The 25,051-nt window shown below is 38.9% G+C and overlaps 1 protein-coding gene and 1 long non-coding RNA gene across 37 annotated transcripts in view; one reads left to right on the plus strand and one right to left on the minus strand.

The window, feature by feature from the left end:
- Window positions 1-25,051, plus strand: part of rims2a (regulating synaptic membrane exocytosis 2a) — a 1,351,795-nt gene that overhangs the window by 1,316,199 nt on the left and 10,545 nt on the right. For all 36 annotated transcript variants that reach the window (XM_051936048.1, XM_051936053.1, XM_051936052.1 and 33 more), the window contains 4 exons: window positions 12,367-12,508; window positions 13,986-14,098; window positions 14,209-14,310; window positions 15,041-15,180. In XM_051936048.1, coding sequence (XP_051792008.1) covers window positions 12,367-12,508; window positions 13,986-14,098; window positions 14,209-14,310; window positions 15,041-15,180 — 497 coding nt within the window. The remainder of the gene's footprint in view (window positions 1-12,366; window positions 12,509-13,985; window positions 14,099-14,208; window positions 14,311-15,040; window positions 15,181-25,051) is intronic.
- LOC127530104 (uncharacterized) overlaps window positions 1-25,051 on the minus strand; it is a 589,449-nt gene that overhangs the window by 170,775 nt on the left and 393,623 nt on the right. The gene's annotated exons all lie outside the window — the stretch shown is intronic.

Genomic DNA, 25,051 nt, shown 5'->3' on the forward strand with positions numbered 1-25,051 from the left:
TCAAAAGGGTCAAATTACACTGCCTCCTTTACATTCATTTCCTGCATTTCTACAGAAGCTTCTAACTAACGAAGTACCTGAAAGTAAAAACTTTATGAACTGCATTACATCCTACAATAGTTCATTTGATTTTGCATCTACCGGAGTAAATATCAGGTCACCAAAAGGCAATGGCCCATACTGCTTTCGCGTATGTGGACACATATTACATCGCATTGGAACAGTGCACCCTGAAACAAATCAAGAACGCAAATATGCACAAATCACGTCTGCACCTACAACGCGCTTCTAAAACCGCGGAAGAAAAAATGTCTCGGCTCCAAAAACACATGTCACTCCTTATTCAAAATACCGGTCCCAATCACAGAAACATCGGTATCCACTATGAAAATGAACAGTAACAATGCACGTGACATCCGTCTTGCCACACTATTAATTATAAATGAATGTACAATGGCATCCACTCACTTACTCAACACCATTGATAAACTTCTACAAACGTTGATGAATAATGATATTCCCTTTGCAGGAAAGGTACTTTTATTAGGAAGAGATTTTAGACAGTGCTTAACTATTGCTCCACTTGCAATGCGCTCACTATTGTTCAGTCCACCTTAAAATACGCGGACAATTGGCATCGCGTTGATGAATAATTATATTCCCTTTGGAGGAAAGGTACTTTTATTAGGAGTAGATTTTAGACAGTGCTTAGCTATTGCTCCACATGCCATGCGCTCAGCTATTGTTCAGTCCACCTTAACATACGCGACTACGTCATACATAAACAACAAGAGACCAAACTACAATACATATACAGGCGCGAGACCTGATTGGTGATAATACGAAGAAACGAACAGTCCGCATATTAACAGTGAGTTCGATCCTCCTTATTACTTATCCATATTCCTAACTGTACAGATCAAACAAGTCATCAATTCACGATCACGGGTACAAAACTAGACGGCTCAAGTAACGGGACCACAAACACGAACCCGCATCAAAAAAAAAAATTCACGTCGTCACCTACAACGCACTTCGAAAACCGCAGAACAAAAAATGTTACGCGGACAATTGGCATTGCTTTCAAAAGATACACTTGGTACAAAACATGCGATATCCAGATCCCGAATATAACAATTGGTTATTTCAACTAGGACATTGTACACTCACCAATACAGATGGACTTCACCCAGATATTATTACAATTCCTCAACCCTTTATCTGCGACAACTTACTTACGGAAATATTTGGAACGGCAGTCTCATTAGACCAAATACCCCTTTTAACACAACGAACTATATTATGTACAAAAAATATTACTGTTGATCACATTAATAACCAGGTCATTTCATTACTTCCTGAAGAGTCATACCTCTTTCTAAACTCTGACAAAGTTGACTCTGATGACGACAATGACCACCTTAATTTCCCCTTTGAATATTTGAACACTATTAACCCAGCCAGATTACCACAACACAGTCTTAGTCTTAAAAATGGAACAATAAACATGCTATTAAAAAACCTTAACACTAAACAAGGTTTATGCAATGGTACACGTTTAGTCGTCTACACCATGACACACAATGTTATTCAAGCAACAGTTCTTACAGGATCACATGCTAACAATACTGTTCTAATTCCTAGATTTGACCTTACAAGTTCTGACCTGGAATTACCTTTTACACTTAAACGGAAACAATTCCCCATTTAACCTGCCTTTGCCATAACCATTAACAAATCACAAGTACAAACCATGGACAAGGTTGGCATCTACCTATCTGAGCCCATTTTTGTACATGGACAACTTTATGTGGCCTTCTCACAAGTTCGACGTTCATCTGACGTTAAAGTTAAGGTCATAATAAAATAAAAATATTAAAAAAAAAAAAAAAAAGTTAAGGTCATAAATGCTCCATGCCAAGGAAAACTCATTCAAGGACAAGACACCATCTTTACTACTAATATTGTTTACAAAGAAATTTTCCAATAAACCTTTACACTGTGCCAAACACTTTATTGTTTGCTTCCTATCTGCGTCATCTACACCTTCACACTATGCTATATCTCATTCATACATCACGCTCTTTGTAATTTCCCAACACCAGGGGTTGGCGAGCGAAGCGAGCAGGGGGCGGAGCCCCCTAGTATATATCTATATATATATGTTTATGTGTGTGTGTGTGTGTATTATATATATAAAAGACAGCAACACTCATAACAATGACAACACAATTACATTGACAATCATGTTACGTTATTTTTAAAATGTTTCCTTTTTTTTTCATAACCTCTTTAACACACTACTTCTCCGCTGCGAAGCGCGGGTATTTTGCTAGTTATCATTATATAAGCCAAATTAACATTTAGATACCGTATTTTTTGCTCCATAATACGCACCTAGGTATAGAGGAGGAAAACAAGAAAAAAAATATTCTGAACCAAATGGTGTACTAATATGTTTAATAAAATACAGCAGAATAATATTTCAACCATGTAAATTCAACAGCGGTATTAAGAAACATCATCACTGTCATTAACAAATAAGGAGAGACTTTAAGGTTCAAGCACTCTTCTAGTTTTATGGAAACCCCAAGAACTCATCGCTAGTGTCAGAATTTATGAAGCTCAGTTGCTCACAATCACTTTGCAGGAGCGCGTACCTATCATCACACATGTTTGGACCAATGCTCCCTGAAGTTATATCGCCAGTCTAGTCCCATCTATATTTGTAATGTCACAAAGCCCTTCATCTTGTGTTTTGTTGTGGGTTTCCAGTTTGAAAAACGAGAATGCGGTGCCAGCGCAGCCCTCAATTCAAAGAATTGCTCTGCATACCTGTTTGTCTCGTCTGACAGTAGCTGAAAGGCAGCTTCAGGAAAGAACAGCCTGAAGTAGTCCAGCGGCTGGTAATCTGTCGTGTCCAACAGCAAGCCATACTGTCTTGTGAAGTCCGGTAGCCAGTTTGGCTCCCACGGATCAATATCTAGGTATTCCTCCCACACGAACCTTGCCATAGGTGCATCGGCTGCACGAATGGTGTCCCGATCAGCTGATGCAAGTTCCTCACTTTCTTGTTCGATCTCCTGATCACTCTCAACAAAATCAGATTCTGAAAATCAGAGTCCGACTCAGTGATAATGCGCAAAACATTTGTTTTCTGCACTCGCTACGCTCCCTCGTGAGATGTCGATGTCATCTTGCCTTTGTGTACATTTGTTTACATTTCGCAACTCACACACACGCAAGGATTAGATGCCGAGTCAATGAGTCTAACATTCCTCCAAGCACAGAGGGAATGCCTGTAACGTATCAGTGAGTTTTGTAAGTTTTGTCGCCCTCTACCCCTGGATGTCGACTTTTGTCAGGTAATACACATTATGGTCTGTGACGCAATATTTGCTCCATAAGACGCACAGACATTTCCATCCTTCTTTTGGGGGAAAAAAAGTGCGTCTTATGGTGCGAAAAATATGGTATATCTCTAAAAACCTGTCTGGAAATGAATATAAAATACATGTCTGTATGTCTGGAAATACATTTAAAATATCTTAAAATGAATTCCAGATATCTGAAAATACATATACTGTATTCCAAAATATTTTAAATACATTTTAAGATATCAGAAATTGATTTAAAGAGATATTGAAATGATACTCTGATCAGTTTGAAATCTTAAATATATTTCTAGATATCTAAAACGAAGTTCAAGATATCTTAAAATGACTTCCTGTAAAAATGTCTTGTGTTTTCAAAGAGACTTCCTGTCTAATTTAAGAAATCTTAAAATTAATTTAAGATATCATTATATGAACAGGAAGTGATTATGAGATATCTTGAAATCTATATCAGGTATTTGAAAATGTACAACAATGTATTTTACTATTCAAGTCCCTTTGAAAGAATAGAACATTTTACAGGAGGTGATTTTGAGATATCTTAAAATACAGTAGGGTACGACTGCCGATCCTAATGTGATGTGGCAAACCTTCTGTGACAAGACCCTGAAGGTTTCTGAGGGTTATGTTGGTGTTACCAGTGTTCCCAGAAGGAGGTGTTTCATCTAGCATCGCAGGGCATCCTGGATATCATCGAGAGGAGTCACAGTGCACGACTCAATGGCTAGTCTGGTCTCTACCGGCAACTGAGAAGGACGGCTGCGAGGGCTGTGAGGGCAGATAAAGAGGCGTTTGTTAGAGGAATCTGTGAGAAAGTGACACACTCTGTGGTCTAGTGACCCACGTCCTGCTTACAGAGGAATCAAAGCATTATGCACATCTGAGTCTGTTTCTCAGAGAGTCGCATTTAGGGCAACTGATGGAACGGTCCTTATGGCTGACACTGCAGTTGTGACCCGCTGGGCTAGCAACTTTGAGCAGTTGTTCAGAGCTGATCCTCCGGCTAGGACATTGGATATCTCTGGGTCCATGGTTCTTGAGGTTGATCCTCCAATTAGCTGTGAACCACCCAATTTCACTGAGATTGCACAGGTGGTGAACCAGCTGAGGTGGGGAAAGGCTGCAGGGATCTGTGGTATCTGGGGTGAACTTCTCCAGGCTGGTGGTAAGGCTGTCCTCCTGGCATTGTAAGCAATCTTTGCTTCTATTTAGGAGACTGGCATCATCCCAAATGACTGGAAAACAGGACTTGTCGTCCCTATCTGGAATGGGAAGGGTGATCGCTTGGATTGCGGCAACTACAGGGGGATAACACTGCTCTCGGTGCTGGGAAAGGTCCTTGCTAGGGTCGTCCTCAATAGGATTCGTGATCACTTGCTCACCTACCAGCGACCGAAACAGTCTGGTTTGACACCTAAGCAGTCTACCATCTACTGCATCCTGGCACCAAGGGGTCTCATGGAGTGCAAACGCGAATATCGGCAGAGTTTCTTTGCAGCCTTTGTCGATTTTCACAAAGCGTTCGACTCAGTTGATCGAGCTGCCCTGTGGGACATCCTGAGGGTTCGCGGGATCCCCTCAAGATTGCTGGATATCATGGCTGGCCTGTACACTGGTACTGTGAGTGCTGTACAGAGTGGATGCAGAACCTCTGCGATTTTCCCAGTTGATTCTGGGGTTCGTCAGGGGTGTGTTCATGCTCCTACTCTGTTCAATGCTTGTTTGGACTGGGTGTTGGGCAAGATCGTGGGGTCCAGCGGCTGTAGGGCATCTGTTGGTGAAGAAAGATTCACTGATCTTGACTTTGCTGACAATGCTGTGATCTTTGCAAAGTCAATGGAGGCTCTGATCGGGGCGCTCGAGAGACTGAGCAAGGAGTCTGAGTGTCTGGGCTTGCAAATGTCCTGGATAAAAACCAAGATCCAGGCCTTTAATGACCACTTAGTCACAGCCATCAGCAGTATGTCTGTCTGCAGAGAGAGTGTCTACTTTGTCGAGATGTTTACTTACCTCAGCAGTGACATTCATGTCTCTGGTGACTCTTCCTATGAAAACAGTAGACAGATTGGGAGAGCATGGGGGACCATAAGGTTGCTGGAAAGAGGTGTGTAGCACCCCCGATATCTATGTAAAAGGATGAAGGTCCAAGTCTTTAGATTCCTCGTGCTTCCTGTCTTGCTATACAATTGCTAGACATGGACGCTATCCAGTGACCTGAGACTCTTCAGAAAATCCTTGGGTACCACTGGTTTGACTGTGCTGAATGAGCAATTGATCATGGTGTCCCGAATGAGGCACATTACCTGCATTGTGAGGGAGCGTCAGTTATGGCACTATGGCCATGTGGTGCAATTCCCTGAGGGTGATCCGACTTGCACGATCCTCATTGTTGAAGACCTGAGTGACTGGACCAGGCCAAGGGGGACGTCCATAACAACTGGCTGCGGCAGATAGAGGGTCATTTCCAAAGAGTGGGACTGGACCTTGTGTCTGCCTGGATGGTTGCCAACCAGTGTCCCAAGCTGTTTCATTGTGTGGTAGATGCAGCAACACGCTGTACCAGTGCATTTTCCCCAACCTGACCTGACTGTGTGGAACCAGATAAGCGGTGATGATCAGTGGATGCCTTTAGTGAAAGAATAGCAGTGCTTGATATAGTGGAAAACAGATGTTTTATGCTTCATTTCCCTCTTTCTCCTTCTTCCTCCTTTTTGAAAATACACAGTTTTAACTTATGAGGCACACAACACTGGAACTAAACAGGAAACACCACCTATTTAAGGGTCAAGTACAGTACTTGGTGACGCCCTTGCCGAAGGAGTGGGGAAACCCTTTTTCAGGTATATACTGTATACAAGAGTCAAACAAACACATAACTTATTTAAACAAACACAACTGACATTTTATTTAGCCCCACTAAAGCTGCTATGTCTTTCTTGTATCATGATGAACAGAACTGCACACTGTACTCCAGATGTGGTGTGCATTATATAGTATGAGCATAACATTCCTTGACTTAAATTCAACAGTTGTTATGATATAACCCAATATTTCTTTTTTTGCTTTTTTAATTGCTTATGCATTGCTTGGTTCATGAAAATGTTGCGTCTACATATACCCCTGAATCCATTTCAGAGGTTACTTCCTATATGACAATGTTTCCCATCTTGTACTTATAGTTGATGTTTCTTTTGCCCATGAGTAGCACTTTTTTTAGGTAATTCTGAATTCTTTTTGCTGCCTCCTCAGTGTCTGCAATCCCTGCAATTTTAGTGCCATCTACAAAATTCACAAGTTTACTAGCTACAACAGAATCAATGTCATTAATATAAATCATAAAAGTAATGGTCCAAGGACAGTTCCTGAGGGAATTCAATGATGACCCTGCTCCATGTGGAGCATTCTCCTATTATCTGGACTCTTTGTCTCCAGCCAGTTAATAAACTAGGGGTGTCGTTTTGTAGGTTACCTCTGATGCTTACAGCTTATAGTTTCATAATGAATCTTTGGTGTGGGACTGTATGAAATGCTTTTTGAAAGTCTAAATAAATATTATTTTCATTTAGGTAGTTTTCTAATTTATTTCTTATTATAGTTTCCATAATTTTTCATGGCACAGAAGTAAGACTAATAGGTCTATAATTACTGGGAACCATTTTGTCTCCCTTTTTGTAATATTGAAGTCACATTTGCAACTTTCCAGTCCTCATGTACTTCTGCTTTCTGAAGTGACTCTTGAAGTATGCCTTTCTTTCAGTACAATTGGTAAGATCCCATCAGGTTCAGGGGTTTTATTAGTCTTCAACATATTGAGAGCTTGACTCTTTTAAAATCTATGAACTCAGAGTTTTTTACTTCTGTATGAGACATTCCACTTGTTTCTTCCTTTATAAATACTTGGATGAAATATTTGTTCAGTTCATTTACTATTTCCTTCTCATTTTTAATGATTTCTGCATTCATGTCCCTAAGGTTTCTTAAATGCTCTTTTATCCAATTTTTACTGGAGTAGTACTGAAAAAATTTCATGCTGTTTGCTTTGCCTTCTCTAGCAATTTTTATTTTGGTTTCTCTTATGATGTTCCAAATTTATTTTTTTGATCTCTTCCTGTAGCTTCCAATATTCCTCTATGTCAGAATTACACGTCACAACAATTTTTTTGAAAAGTTTTGATTCCTGAAAAGTTTTTGCTGATTGTGACAGGTACCTACTGGGTATGCACAAATATAGTTTTGGTTTTACTACATCACATAGGAATTCTAAGAAATAGACATTTATATGTTTACTGACAATAACGTATTTAGTCACGTTTATGTTTCGCATAAACTATTAAATTCAACAGAATTAAAAGTAATTTGCTCCTGATTTTACTTTGTATTCAATATCTGGTGCATCACGTTGCAGTGTTCAACAATAGTCAGTAAGCATTGACGGATTCCAGTTGCCCTTGTATCGTTTCTCCATCGTAGCAATGTCCTGGTTAAACCTTTCACCGTGTTTGTCACTGACAGCACCGAGTTGCGAGGAAGAAGTCCAAGTGTGAGTGGAGGAAATGAATCTTGAGTGACATGTTGCACTTCATTGTCTTGTATGCTTTGAGAAGTTTGTCTACCAGCTGAATGTAGTTTGGGGCTCTGTAATTGCCCATGAAATTGTCAACAACGTCTTTAAAGGCATTCCAGGCAATTTTTTCCGGCCCAACTAACAGATCTTCTAACCGCTTGTCACTCATAACATGTCTGATCTGGGGTCCAACAAAAATATCCTCTTTCATCTTGGCATCAGTAATTCTTGGGAACATCTGTCTTAAATGACGAAAACCTTCGCCTTCCTTGTTCAGTGCTTTCACGAAATTCTTCATGAGTCCCAGTTTTATGTGAAGAGGAGGCAAAAATATCTTTGCCAGGTCGTCAAGCAATTCATGTGCCACATTTTTCTGTCCTGGAACTAACTTTTTACGGAGCGACCAGTTCTGTCGAGAATAGTGTGGCTCTTTGGCATGGCTCCCATTCACAGATGAAACAACAGTACTTTGTATAGCCAAGCTGCAGTCCTTGTAACAGAGCAACGACTTTAAGATCTCCACAGATATTCCAGTTGTACCTGCTATACTGGACGTGCTTCAGCAACAGTTCCATATTCTCATACGTTTCTTTCATGTGTGCTGCATAGCCAACAGGTACTGAAGGATAAACGTTGCCATTGTGTAGCAGAACAGCTTTCAGGCTTAACATTGACGAATCAACGAAGAGACGCCACTCTTCCAGGTTGTGATCACAACCCAAGGCCGAGAACAATCCTTCAATGTCACAACAGAAACTGAGACTGTCGACTTGCGCACACAATTTGGTTATATCATTATGTCGGCCTCGAAACACAGAAATTTTAATACCTGCTGACAGCAAACACCATTCCTGCAGTCTCAAACCCAGCAGTTCGGCTTTTGCTTTTGACAGACCCAAATCTCTGACCAAATCGTTAATTTCAGACTGTGTTATCAGATGTGGATCTCCCGATGAGCATGGTTCAAAATCCGTGTCAATGTCACTGTCAGTACCCTGCATTGCAGTTTCTTCATCTGGTTCGTCTAAGGTCCAATCCTCTGGTAGTTTCGGAATTGGAAGACTGTCATCATGTGGTCTCATTGCTGAAGGCAGATTAGGATATTCAATTGACATCATGTTTTTGGCATAGAAACCAGACACATTAGTCAAACAGAAGTAACAGTCCATCACATGGTCTTTCTGTTCTCGCCATATCAGAACAGCAAACAGCATCATATTTCGAGTGCCTCCGAGCCAGGCTCTCAGACTGACAGCACATGTCGCATAGCATTGTACATTCCTTGTCTTGATCAGCAATTTTTCAGCCTATATACAGATGATAAGCTTTCTTCACAAGAGCAGTCATCCAACGTCTCTGAAGCGCAAGGGTATATTCTCCACAGATATAGCAGAATGTATCGACGCTGTTACGACATTGACGAGACATATCATCCGACACCAAAACGTCTATAGCATCAAGCTTACTTACTGTTATATTGCTACAGATACTATACTTTACTATATTGATACTATACATACACACTGATTATCTTTATTAACCAAATGAGAAGATTTGGTGTATGCAAGCCACCTTTATAGCATGCTGAGACAGCGTCAAGCTCGTTCAGACCTGTCCAAGGATGTCAACTTCCACAGAACAGTTTCCAACCTGGCCTGATTCCATGCCTGGACATGCCCAGGCTGCACAAACCATTGTTGATAAGTCACTTACGGGAACGAAAATGTTTGGATACAAATATAAGAAAAAGTCATGACAAAACTGAAGATTTCTCTGAAATGGTACATGGTGGGTAAATTTTGATGTGATATTCGTGACCAGCACCCAAAAATCTATAAGAAACACCCAACAGTGTTCAAGAAGCAAAAATGTTGTTGTGCAGTGTTATCTGTCTTTTTATTTTATTGCACAGTAATCTTTTTAGTTTTACTTTTTAAACAATTCTCTTATTTATCCACTTTGACCAATTTGTTAGTTTTTTTGTTATTTCTTATCAGGATAAACTTATTTTAAGCCTGGATCAGAAGTGACAGCAACATTCATTTATAGTTTCTGAGTTTTTGCTTTCCTATTTAATGTTTTGTAGAAACTTCCTCATTCCCATAAAGTCTGGTTTCCTCAAGTTATAAGTCTTCATTTTGGTATATTTGTGTGTTTTCAAAGATTATCTCAAATTTTACCATGTTGTGATCACTTGTTGCTTAAAGTTTCAGTAACTTCTGTTCTTGTTACTCTGTCTTTATTGTTTGAAAAGATGAGATCTAGACAGTCATGTGCCATCTGCACTTTTTCAGTTTCCTCTTTTGTATTCCTGATAGGGGCTTCCCAATCAATGTTTGGAAAGTTAAAATCACCCATGAACACTACAACCTCTTTGTTGTACATATCCATCCATCTATCCATTTTCCAACCCGCTGAATCCGAACACAGGGTCATGGAGGTCTGCTGGAGCCAATCCCAGCCAACACAGGGCACAAAGCAGGAACCAATCCCAGGCAGGGTGCCAACCCACCGCAGGACATACACAAACACACCCACACACACACACACCAAGCATACACTAGGGCCAATTTAGAATCGCCAATCCACCTAACCAGCATGTCTTTGGACTGTGGGAGGAAACCGGAGCGCCCGGAGGAAACCCATGCAGACACGGGGAGAACATGCAAACTCCACGCAGGGAGGACCCGGGAAGCAAACCCAGGTCACCCAACTGCGAGGCAGCAGCGCTACCCACTGCGCCACCGTGCTGCCGTTGTACATATCTTATTTGATTAAACAATATGTTATTTCTAACATATCAGAATCTGGCGGCCTGTAGCAAACCAGATCTTGATCTGTTTTTCTTTACTAGCTTAACCCACAGTGATTCTGATATGTTTCCATCGTCCATCTTGAATTCATGTGCCTGAATATTATTTTTCACATACAGTATAGCATCACACCATCTCCTTTCCTTTCTTGTCTGTCACTCCTGAAGCATATGTAGCTTCTAATATTATATTCCTTTCTTTCACTTTCATTTAACTCTGTAATTTCTATAATATCATAGTACCACGTCAATACTGTTGCCTCTAGTTCATGCATTTTATTTATAATGCTTCTCACATTAAGGAATAAACATTTTAAATGGGATACGTTTTTTTAGGTCATGTTGGCTGGGTTTTTTTGTCTTTCTCAGTTATATTTAAATGTCTGCACACTTCCCTGAAGATTCTAATTCCTAGAATATTTATCCCTTTCTCTTGCAGATGTAGTCTATCTCATCGGTAGAGGAAATGTTTATGGTAAAAGGCATTCCATTGGCTATGAAAAGTAAACACTTCTTGTTCACACCATGCCTTCATCCATTCATTATGGCTGAATATTAAATTCTTCTCATGTGGTCTTTTTCCTGGTGCAGAAGCATTTTGGAGAAAATTACTGATTATGATTTGGTCGTAGCCTATCCCAAAGTTCCCTAAATTTGTTCTGCAGATAATATGCACTTGTCTTTCCAATATCATTTGTTCCTTGTTCCAGTATGAACTATAACCAAAGGATCTTACCTTGGCCTCACCAGTGAAAAAAATCCTGTCCAGTCTTACTCTGTCTTGCTAATTCTTGGTGTACCTTGGCCTCCCTAATATCTTTTTTAATGGTTGCTATCATGTTCTTATATGCCCTGCGATTCACAAACTGTAGTTATTAATCTTATAAATGTGATACAGCTGCTTTTTTTCCTTCTTCTTTTTTATTTCCTACTAATTCCAAATTTAGGTATGTCTTGAATTATACGTAAAATGTTTCTAAACAGGTTCCACGACTACTTTACTGTCTCCACATTTCTTCCTTATACTTTGTCTCATCTGCTCAAAATTTACCCTGCCAAAGTTAATCTTATCATCCACACTCTTAAAAAATACTGAGAATTGTATTTTATTATGGTCACTTGACCCTAGTGGTTCAATCACTTCTATACCCGCAATTCTATCTTGATTACTACAAAATACTAAATCCAGGCAGGCTTCCCCACATGTTGGTGTTTTAACATACTGTGTTAGATAAACACTCATTGATTACTTCTGAAAACTCTTGTGCTCCGTGTTTGCAATGTTATACCAATTAAAAATTGGGTAGTTTAAGTAGTTAAAGCTTTATTCAACAGCATGGGTGATAATTACATTAAATCTAAAATACTAGAGCCTCTCATGATTTGGTGAAACCCACAAAATCAATTAGTAAGACAAAACTATTCCTGTGGTTGTCTGTTTCTACGTCTGTTTTTTGCACATTATTAAGCTGTTCATTTCTTATTTCTCAGTTTGAAGAGCAACATCCACAAAGTTCTAATTTTGACTGCAATTTTTTATTTGATTCATTTGATTAAACCCAAGTGGCTTTTTGCTTTGTTTGTTTTTCTCATAGAGGCAGGTGGCAAAAAGCTGCGCAGCACTATTCAAAGGAGCACAGAGACAGGACTGGCAGTAGAGATGAGAAATCGTATGACGAGACAAGCTAGTAGAGAATCCACTGATGGCAGCATGAACAGTTATAGCTCCGAGGGGAAGTAAGTGAAATAATAAAGTTTTTAAATATTTACAATAATTTATATGTTTAGATAGGAAAAATAAATTATGTTGTTTATGTTATAATAGTACTTTCATTTCCGATTGTTTTTTTGAAGTTTTTTTGGTAAAAATACACTGTATCCAATTGCCAGACAACTTCCAGAACAATGTACTGCTATATGATTCTAGGCACTCCTCAGCCACACCAGCATGCTAATCTAACTATATATAATGGCCATAATTTTAGAGGGGTGCTTTTGCTGATATTACTAATTAATTCAGTTCCTTGTGGTTATTTTTTATTTTTGATAATATGGAATCAAATAAAACCCAAATAAAGTTAATTGTTTAATAATAATCTTTCATTTTAAACCTCACTGCTGATGTATAGTACTTGAATGAAAGGAAAAGATGAATGGTCTTTACTGGCTGTTGATTTCAATAGAGGACAGGGAGTGGCAGAAAAAAGAAGCTTGATGAAGTTTCCCAGCATGAAAATTGTCTAAATCAGTTTTTTGCAAGCATAGTTTTATAATATATACTGGTTCAAAAGAAGCTTCAATGTATTATTAAATAATTAAAAAAATAAAAGGCAAATAATAATATTCTTATAAAACAGGGCACTTGACTTCTGTATCTGTATATTGTAGTTCATATATCAGACATGTTAATTTTCCCTGGCATCAATAGCTTAAGGTTTTCAATCTATGCTTTCTCGAAGAAATCATTTTTTCTCTGAAATTGTAACATTTGCTTTATTAGACATATTAATTCTGTTTGTCAGAATTCAATGTGAAATTATCAATAATATGAATAAATTGACCTATTTTTGTTATCTTTGTTTCATGTTTAAACTACATTTTAGACATCATAAATATGGTTACTACATAAAATACAATGCTAAGGGACCTGTGTGTTTTTACTTAGTTCAGTTATGCACAAAGAAGACATATTTCAGTATACAAATGTACTGTAGATTAACAGCTACAGTATCTGCCAAGGATGGAGGTCGACCTTCTATAATTGTCCAGCCATAAGAAACTAATTGTAGCCAGTTGTATGACTTGAAGATGTAATATAATTTCTTAAAAAGTACAGATGTACACTTCTTTCATTTTACAAGAATGAAATCTTGACTTTACGATAGTGAGCTTTACTTTTGTTCCAAAACCAATTATGCAGAAGATCCTAAAAATTTTGCTTTATTGAAATTACTAATTATTATGACATTTTGAATGGTGACCTACATAGATGGATACATATAAAAAGTGCTACAGGTAGATAAATGAAAGAAGTATGCAATTGTGTTTGGTAAATGTTAAACATGTTATAAGATAATGGTGCTGTATACATAAATATGAATAGTACTATGTGATGAATTATTTTATAAATTGTAAACTACAGTATGTATGAAAACTGAGACAGATGCACAATAAATGTACAGCTTTCTTATTAGACATCCTGTTGTGTTGACAGTCTCATCTTTCCTGGAGTGCGACTAGCATCAGATAGCCAGTTTAGTGATTTTCTTGATGGCCTGGGTCCAGCTCAGCTTGTTGGTCGACAGACATTAGCAACTCCATCTATGGGTAAGTTATATGTTAAATAAAATTACGTTTTTCTAAGATTTTTTTGCTCTAAGTCAAGAAAATGACATTAGTTTCATAAAATTATTAAATTCATTCATTATTCCTTTTAGGTGACATCCAAATTGGAATGATGGACAAAAAAGGACAGTTAGAGGTTGAAGTAATCAGAGCTCGTGGCCTTGTTGGGAAACCTGGTTCTAAGGCACTGCCAGGTAGGAAATCATCTACTAAATTTCATTTGCACTGTGTATGCAATACAGTTTCCTTGATGTAATGTTGTAAATTCATTATTTTCACAGCTTAAGAATATTTTTAGTAATCAAAAATGCACAGAATATTCATTCCTGTTTGTTTGTGTGACTTTTTTGATTCTTGTGCATAAAATTTTGCATTATAAATTCTTTAACCTGTTACCCACTTTGTTGAATTTAATTAAAATATATCTTTATATAGCTTTACCATCCTGCAGTTCATCTATTTTTGAACCCACTTATTCTAATTCAGAGTTGCAGAGAGCATATCCACTCAGCATATATAGTATATTTAAATTGTATAATTGTACACAAATTATTTTAAACATTTTCATTTCATAGTATATGACCACCAACTTTTTTTATCAAGACAAATGTCAATTATCATTTTAATTATCTGCCTATTTTCTTCAACTTTATGTCTTTTTAGCTTCTTTGAAACACTATATTCTTATTGTTTGTAATCTACTGTACATTTTGAATGATATGCCTTGCAAACAAAGTTAGTAAAATATGGATATTAACTTATTTTACTTAAATAAAGCTTTTATGATTTGATCCATGTACTAAAAATAAACAGTTTGGTCAGAGTCATTATTGGTTCTGATTACTACAGTAAAGCCATCACTAAATGTTTCATAGTTGAAAATTAATTTTAAAACTATGGAAATTTTATTTTCTGTTTCTACAGCACCCTATGTTAAGGTGTACCTTTTAGAAAATGGAGTATGTATAGCCAAAAAGAAAACAAAAGTAGCAAGGAAAACACTTGACCCCCTATACCAGCAGCAGCTGTCCTTTGAAGAAAGTCCAACAGGAAAAGTTTTACAGGTACACCTTATTTTTTTGCAGAAGGCAATGTACTGTATCATTCAGTATGTCCTAGATATTAGCCAGACTAAGAAAAAGTCACTTTGTAACACAATGTTTATTTTTTATTATTATCTTTAATGCCTTTAAAGATTGTATTACAATACCTAAATTATAATCGGTAAGCCGTATTATGCAACATTGATGATTTCACATAACCTGTATGTGGAAAAATGGCAATTTAATAAAGTTAGCAGAGGTTTAGTGTGTTTAATTAGTTGGCAACAACATTTATACATTTTTGCCAGATTCTTGCCTTTTTGAATTTTTTTCTTCTGATTTCATAGACAATAAGACATGTTTTTCCAATTTTTACATGGTTGGTAGATTAGGATTGTTTGGGTGAGCAGGACTGTGTGACCATGTTGGCAATGTAGTGGTAAGTTATCATACTAGGACATCTGGCTGAGATTGTTGGAGCAATGTTGGGTTAAGTGAAGAATTTATGGTGACACAGTGATTACATCAGCATAACATTGCAGAAGTGGTATTCATTAGCAGAAAAAATGTAAATGTAAAAGAGGCATGAAATAAATTAGCCAGGCAATCTTACACTGTAGCAGAGACTGAAGAAAACCTGCAGGGGGTGGTATAGGATTGGGTTCAACTGTATAAACAACATGGCCTTTCAGTGAACAAATGCAAAAACAGGTGTAATGGCCAAAAGCAGACTAGAGCCAATGCTTGGAGAAAGATCAGAGGCAACAAGTCTGAAAGTATCTGTTAGATAAACTGGGGTATAATCTGTGATATATGAGCCACTATTACTATATGCATATGAAGTAATTGCAATGGCCAAACAATTGCAAGTAAAGGAGAATTATTTTGTTAAACAAATTTATAAACGTGAAATAATAAAAGACAATAGAAGGGACCGAGGAGAGGCTATCAAAGAACAGACTGAGATGATATTACATGAGAAGAATAGAGGACACAACAGTTGTGTGTTGGATATTTACAAAGCAGAAGAAAGGTAAATGGCTACATGGGTGATACTATGAGAAGAGTGTCATACTGATGGGATTGGACATTAAGACAGTCAGACGAATTCTGAAAGATCACAGCAAATAAAAAAGTTAGTCATGGAACTCAACATTCTGCTACATCTTCCAAAGGAGAAATAATAAAATGATAATGAGCTATAAAATATAATTTGTATAGAATATATTGAGGCAAGGCTAGAGTAGTTAGTTGTGTTTATTTTTGCTAAGTTTCAACATTAGGCTACATTAGGCTATATGTAATAAAAGAAGTGTTGATAAAAGATAATATGTGAAGCACTGTTGCTCCATGTGCTTCTGGTGGCAGTTGTCTTTATACAGTCAGGTCCGTAAGAATTTGGACAGTGACTTCATTTTTATCATTTTGGCTCTGTACACCATCACAGTGGATTGAAAGAAATTAATCATTATGTGATTGAAGTGTAGGCTTTCAGCTTTAATGAAATGACAGACATTGTCTCTCTATTTTCAGGGGCTCGAAAGTAACTAACATAAACTAACATAATAATAAATATAATGATCATTTTCAATATTTGGTTGAAAATCATTTACAGTCAATGACTGCCTGAATAGCCATCTCCAAATGCTAGGTTTCCACCCTAGTGATACTTGGACAGCTCTTTACTGCAACTGTCTTCAGGTGCTTCTTGTCCGTTGGAATTTCTGCCATCAGTTTTGTCTTCAGCAAGTGAAATGCATGTCCAAGTAGGTTGAGGTCAGTTGATTGAGTTGGCCATTAAAGAATATTCCATTATTCTAGAAAGTTGATTCAGTTCATGTGGACATAGTTCTTTTCCAGGGAGATATGTTACATCACTCATCCAAGTGACTTCCTTAGTCTCAGTTGACTGCAGGTTTCTCCAACCTTAGATAGATAGATAGATAGATAGATAGATAGATAGATAGATAGATAGATAGATAGATAGATAGATAGATAGATAGATAGATAGATAGATAGATAGATAGATAGATAGATAGATAGATAGATAGATAGATAGATAGATAGATAGATAGATAGATAGATAGATAGATACTTTATTAATCCCAAGAGGAAATTCACATACTCCAGCAGCAACATACTGAAAAAAAACAATATTAAATTAAACAGTGATAAAAATGCCGGTAAAACAGACAATAACTTTGTATAATGTTAATGTTTAACCCACCCCCAAACCTGGGTGGAGCTGAAGAGTCGCATAGTGTGGGGGAGGAACGATCTTCTCAGTCTGTCAGTGGAGCAGGAAAGTGACAGCAGTCTGTCGCTGAAACTGCTCCTCTTTCTGGAGATGACACTGTTTAGTGGATGCGGTGGATTCTCCATGATTGACAGGAGCCTGCTCAGTGCCCGTCGCTCTGCCACAGATGTCAAACTGTCCAGTTCCATGCCTACAATAGAGCCTACCTTCCTCACCAGTTTTTCCAGGCGTGAGGCGTCCTTCTTCTTTATGCCGCCTCCCCAGCACACCACTGCGTAGAAGAGAGCGTTCGCCACAATCGTCTGATAGAACACCTGCAGCTGGTCTCGTCCGTTACAGGAGATGGACGTCTGAAGCGGAGCTCCATTAGCAGCGGCTTTATTTTCCCATGTATTTCTTATTATTTAGAGGTATCCTGTATTTACCTGACCCAAGGAACTTCCACTACAATATATAATATACAAGTAAGCCCGCAATTCGCTAGCGAATCAGAAATCCAAGAATGGCAATCAGTTTCTGTTCCGTCCGATATTTGGATGGATGACATATCATGGTGGGTGGGTGCGTCTGGGGAAATGTCATTTAATTAAATAAGCATATCTGTACTAAAGTGGTTTCGTTTTGTGGAGACGTGATTCTGTTGCCTTTGCTGACACCGACTGCTGGCAGAGTGGAGCAGAGCAAGTTTAGTTCACAGGTTGTGGTGTTCGTGTGCCAGCCACTGAGTCGGGGAAGCCGCTGGGTTTGAGTCTGTGACCTTTATGTGCTCTGTATTACTGGCATAGTGGATTAGAGCAAGTGTAATGAACAGGTTGTGTTGTTTGGGCGCCACCTACTGACTCTGGGAAGCCGCCGCGTTTGACTGTGGGGCGTGCGCCACGGCGCAATATGCACCTCGGTGGGAAGCCGCTGCGTGATGAAATATCATCACGCTACCCACTGTGCCACCGTGCCGCCCATTTTATTTGTTAATTTTATTGTAATCATTCCATACAGATAGATCAATTTATACAAAAAAGAATTAAAGACAAATCAAACCCCACACTTGAGAAGGAGAGCACGGCCAAAGGAGTTATTGCTTAGGGCTTTTTAATGATAGATAGATAGATAGATAGATAGATAGATAGATAGATAGATAGATAGATAGATAGATAGATAGATAGATAGATAGATAGATACTTTATTAATCCCGATGGGAAATTCACAATGGGGCAAAAATAAACCAAAAAAAAGGAAAAAATATATATAGGTAAATAAAAATGGAGAAGGGAAAGAAATGCGGAAATAATTATTTCTTCTTATTCTAAAATATTACTGATTAGATCCTGCCATGTTTTGAAAAAAGTCTGTGCAGATCCTCTAACTGAGAATTGGATTTTTTCCAATTTCAAATAATATAAAACATCAGTTTCCTACTGGCTTATCAGAGGAGAGTTAAGATTTTTCCAATTTAACAAAATAAGTCTGCGTGCCAAAAGTGTAGTGAATGCAATCACCGTTTGCTTGTCCTTCTCCACTACAAGTCCGTCTGGAAGAACACCGAACACAGCTGTGGCACCCCTGCAAGAGAACCACCTCTTTCAACCCTCGCAAACATATCCAGTTTTTAATATCTGGAAAAGATTTGGGATTAAATTGCTCAGAGATCTTTATATAGACAATATCTTTGCATCCTTTGAACAATTACATTCCAAATTTAACCTTCCAGCTACACATTTCTTTCACTATCTTCAAATTAGAAATTTGTCAAATCGAACCTGCCCGATTTTCCTCATCTTGTACCCTCCACCATGCTGGAAAAAATACTGTTCAACTTTGAGGATTTAGACATCATTTCTCTGCGGTGGGTTGGCACCCTGCCCAGGATTGGTTCCTGCCTTGTGCCCTGTGTTGGCTGGGATTGGCTCCAGCAGACCCCCGTGACCCTGTGTTCGGATTCAGCGGGTTGGAAAATGGATGGATGGATGGACATCATTTCTGCAATATATAAAATTTTATTAGAGTCCCTTCCTTTCAAAGGTCCAAGAGGACAATGAGAAAAAGATCTCTTAATTAATATATCAGAAAAGGAGTAGAAGGTATCAATGCAGAGAATTCACTCGAGCTCCATATGCGCAAAGCATAGAATTATTAAACTCAAAATTATATATCGAGTTCATCTGTCTCGCCTAAAACTGTCCAAAATGTTCCCAGGGCAAGATCCAACCTGTGAACGCTGCAACCAAGCTCCTGCCTCACTGGGTCACATGTTTTGGGCATGCACCAAATTAACAACATTTTGGACCAAAATTTTTTAAGTGCCTTTCAGACAGCCTTGGTGTCACAATCCCTCCTAACCCAATAATAGCTGTGTTTGGTGTTCTTCTAGATGGATTTGAAATGGATAAGGACAAGCAAACTGTGATTGCAGTCACTACACTTTTGGCACGCAGACTGATTTTGTTAAATTGGAAGAATCCTAACTCTCCTCTAATAAGTCAGTGGGAAACTGATGTTTTAAATTATTTGAAATTGGAAAAAATCTAATTCTCAGTTAGGGGATCTGTACAGAATTTTTTCAAAACTTGGCAGGATCTAATCAATAATATTTTAGAATAAGAAGAAATAATTATTTCCGAATTTCTTTTTCTTCTCCATTTATCTTTTTCTGCCCTATTAAACTCAATAATTTAGGCATGTTTACAAGCCTTAAGTTTTATTCCTTAGGCCATGCTCTCCTTCTCAGGGGTGGGGTTTGATTTGTTTTCAATCCTATTTTTTGTAAAAATTGATCTATATGTACCGAATGATTACAATAAAATTAATAAAAAAATTAAAAAAAACACCTGCAGCATCTTATTGCACATGTTGAAAGACGCCAGCCTTCTAAGGAAGTATAGTCGGCTCTGTCCTCTCTTGCACAGAGCATCAGTATTGGCAGTCCAGTCCAATTTATCATCCAGCTGCATTCCCAGGTATTTATTGGTCTGCACCCTCTGCACACAGTCACCTCTGATGATCACGGGGTCCAGGAGTGGCCTGGGTCTCCTAAAATCCACCACCAGCTCCTTGGTTTTGCTGGTGTTCAATTGTAGGTGGTTTGAGTCGCACCATTTAACAAAGTCCTTGATTAGGTTCCTATACTGCTCCTCCTGCCCACTCCTGATGCAGCCCACGATTGCAGTGTCGTCAGCGAACTTTTGCACATGGCAGGACTCCGAGTTGTATTGGAAGTCCGATGTATATAGGCTGAACAGGACCGGAGAAAGTACAGTCCCCTGTGGCGCTCCTATATTGCTGACCACAATGTCAGACCTGCAGTTCCCAAGACGCATATACTGAGGTCTGTCGGTAAGATAGTCCACGATCCATGCCACCAGGTATGAATCTACTCCCATCTCTGTCAGCTTGTCCCTAAGGAGCAGAGGTTGGATGGTGCTGAAGGCACTAGAGAAGTCCAGAAACATAATTCTTACAGCACCACTGCCTCTGTCCAAGTGGGAGAGGAATCGGTGTAGCATGTAGATGATGGCATCCTCCGCTCCCCACCTTCTCCTGGTATGCGAACTGCAGAGGGTTGAGGGCGTGGCGGACCTGTGGCCTCAGGTGATGAAGCAGCAGCCACTCCATGGTCTTCATCACATGTGACGCCAGAGCGACAGGCCGGAAGTCATTCAGCTCACTAGGACATCTCCTCAGCTCTCTGCTTACCTGGGCTGCTTTAATTGTGGGTGGGGGGAAACTCTTTCCTATGCTGGTTTCAGTAGAAGGATGGGTGGAGGGTGCAGTACTCCAAGGTGAGAGTGGGTTAGGGTGGTCAAACCTGTTAAAGAAGTTGCTCATCTGGTTTGCTCTCTCCATGTCTCTCTCAATGGTGGCACCCCGCTTCAAATATTTATATAAACAGTATAATAAACAGTATTATAATTATAATTATAAACAGTACCTTTGCATAATGACCAAAACTAGCACCATTGACTTAACAATGATATGCAAATTGTCCATTGATCAATGGACATGAGTACCATTCACAAACAGTTGGGCAATGGCTGCAATCACAGCATTGTAAGATGATGAAAGCTGTACCCTTAGGGCCCCCTCCTCGGTTCAGAGATGGTCGTTCCTTTTTCACGTAAATTGCCTACTTTGACTCCTCGCTCAAACCAGAGTTTCTCCCTGTCCAGGATGTGCATATTTTCATCACTGAAAGAGTGACCACTGTCCTGTAGGTGTAAATAGACTGCGGAGTCCTGGCTTGACGAGATAGCTCAGGATGGGCCATCCGCTTCACAAGTGGTTGTTTGGTTTCCTCAATGTATAATTCACGGCAATCCTCTTGGCACTTAACTGCATAAACTATATATTACTCTGTCTGTGCCGGGGCACCTGATCCTTGGGGTGGACCAATTTTTGCCATAGCATGTTTTGGGGTTTGAAAGCCCGGGAGACCTGGGGCCTCATGCATAACGCCATGCGTAGAATTCGCACTATAACATGACATAAGCACAAAAGCCAAAATGTGCTTACGCACAGAAAAATCCAGATGCAGGATTCTGTGCGTTTGCCAACTTTTGCGTTCTTCCGCTACATAAATCCCGCTCAGCGTGGAAGTAAACGCAAGTGCACGCGCCTACTGTCCCACCCCAACTACTCCCAGAATTACGCCTCTTTGAATATGCAAATCATTATAAATAGCCCTTAAGCCCAGCGTTCTGTGAAAAGGCAATGACAAAAGTACGAGGAAAAATAGACGAATTTCACAGTGCCCAAAATAAAAAAGTTGTCACATATCAAAGTCAGCGTGAAAAGGCGACTTGTAGCCCACTGTCTAAGTGTCATATGAAAGCTTATTAGGGTACAGTGAAATAAAAGGCACACAGTGTGAAAAAAGCACGAAATGTCAACTTTAATATCGAAATTTCCACTTTAATCACGTAGTTTATTTTGTCATTAAAGTAGAACATCATAAACTTCATCTTAAAATTGTTTAATTTACTAGTTTCTCAAATCCCATCGTAACTAAAGTAGCACGTTAAATGCTTTGTTGTGTATTTGATCTTATATGTGCTCTATGTGCCTGAATCACTACGTGCTCTTCCTCTGACAGGACACAGAATCCATTACGTTCGTAATATTACAGCTCTCTGAATAATTAAAATACTGAGAAGTATAAGTGATATAAATGTAATGAATTATTATTATTATTATTATATCATTTTCATGATGATATGAGTTAAAGCATGTTATTAAACATGGGAACACGGTGGCGCAGTGATTGTTCATGTCTTACGCAAGAAGCTTGCTGTGCCATGCGCTACCTTCAATAAAATGCTTTATTACAGAAGTACTGTCTTTTTCAAACGTACTAACCCCCAATTCCTGTCCTTACTTTTCTTTCTCCAAATACCCAATCGCCACACAATCAGCTCTGTAATAGACGTTAAGCCATCTGTAAGCTTAGAACGCCGATTCTTCAAAACTTTTAAGGAACATCGAAATATCTTCGTAATGTTTAATTATCCTATCCATCTATCCTTCCAGTGTCGCGCCAGCCACAGCATGAAATACAGCGCGAGGCAGGAACAAACCGTGAACCAAGCTCAAGGTCACTAGTGCTGCGGCACCGTGTAGTTAAAGTTAAAGTTTTATCTGTATAATATAATCAACATATTTTGCAGCATTTCATCTTCAAAATGATATCGTCATCATATGTAAATACGCGCTTTATAAAGTGGCTCAGTTTGTGCAATATTATAACTGTATCATAAGTACAATTACCTCACGATAACTTGCAAGTACAAACAGTTCTACAAGGAACACTTGATGGACTGATTGAGTGTGTGTATAGTTCTTGGGATGAAACTGTTTGTAACCTGCAAGGTCCAAACAGGAAAGGCTGTGAAGCGTTGTTCGGATGGGAGCAGTTCAAATAGTGAATAGCTGAGGCAGCGAGTGCTTGATGCTGTATACCGATAATTCTCTTTCCAATAGCTGTAGCTCTGTGATTCACACTCAGATACAGTGATATAAATACTCCCGAGTGGTGCAGTGAGAGTAATATGGAAAAAGATGATCCGTTGTGGCAACCCCTAACGGGAGCAGCTGGTAGAAGAAAAAGAAGGTGCAGTGAGAGTAACTATGCTAAAGCAGTTATGGTATTTAGAATAGTTTGACCATTCTGTGGACCATTATATTGTTACAGGTTAATTACAATCAGATGCATTAAATTTATGAATGATATGCGGTTAATTTCAGTGTATTTGATAAAGCCGCCGTCGTGGATGTGGATCTAAGAAAGGGTAACCACACAGGAACAGTAGCACTGCTTTGACGCTGGGTGCCGCCAGTCTGCAAAACCTAGCGGAGAACTTGTGTATGACAGGGTATGAGGTACCGTGGAAAAGTGCGTGGCTTTACGCCAAGTGTAGGTTTTATACATCACGATTTGAACATGGAAACGTTTTTACGCAACATTTCTGTGTGTACGCACCGTTTATACATGAGGCCCCTGTTGTTTTGAAAAAATGCATCTCAGCTGTTTCGATACTCCTGATACATAAGGGATCACCAAAGGTTTTCACTTAGGCAGCGGTTGTCCTTCCTCTTTCCTGGATTGCTTAGAGCATTCTTTAGGTGTCTTCCCTGCTTTGACATAAGTCCAGCTGGGATAACCACATTTTCTCAGGGCCTTTTTGATATGATGTTCTTCTGCTTCCCTGGCCGCTGTGTCTGTGGGTATGGTGTTTGCTCTGTGTTGTAGAGTCCTGATGACACCTATTTTGTGCTCTAGTGCAGTGCTCCGCAACCTTTTCTCACCTACGACACACCAAAGTTCTTCCTAGAATTCCGCAACACATCAAAAGCCAAAATATATAGCAGTGGCGTAGCTATGGGTGTGTCCGCTCCAAGCGCCAGCTATTTAGGGGCGTCCGAACTACAGTAGTTTCCTTTTTTTTTGTTCCTTGAGGAGGCGCAAAAAAAAAAAAATTTCTTTCAGCTTTGGGGCGTCAAATTTTTCACCGCCCCGGACAACATGAACTCCAGCTACGCCACTGATATATAGATATTAATTTAATACACAAATTTTACAATAAATTTTCATTTTTTATTATAAGTATACATTTATTATAAGTATGCAATCTTAATAATTATTATAACATAATGACTGATTAATGTGATACCTGCGCTTGTTTCAATGAACACAAAAGTTTTATATTCGGCTCAATATTTGACAGCGCAACCCGAAGTTCTTGGTCAAGATCTTTTAAGCATGACCGCTTATAATTTTTAATTAACACAAGAGTTGTTTGTCTTTTTTGGAGTAACTGGGATGGTTTGAATTTAGATGGCGATTTAGTTTACTGGGTGCCATTGCCTCGTTTGATAGCTGATCGCCGCAAATGATGCATTGTGGCTTTGGAGCCGTTTCGTCACCACACCACGAGAATCCATATCGAATGTAGTCTTCGTTGTACTTCCTTTTCACAATCTTCTTTGTTTTTTTTGCAACACTTGTGCTGGGTTCTTCATCATCTGTACGTGAAGACGAATCTTTTCCACGTAAAAATTTATCCATATTTAAAGGGGTATAAAACTAAATATGAATCACACGAAGAACGTTAACCATACACAATTCAGCAACACAACTAATAGTAA

Source organism: Erpetoichthys calabaricus, chromosome 13 (assembly GCF_900747795.2).
Source record: "Erpetoichthys calabaricus chromosome 13, fErpCal1.3, whole genome shotgun sequence".
In the NCBI taxonomy this organism is placed as follows: domain Eukaryota; kingdom Metazoa; phylum Chordata; class Cladistia; order Polypteriformes; family Polypteridae; genus Erpetoichthys; species Erpetoichthys calabaricus.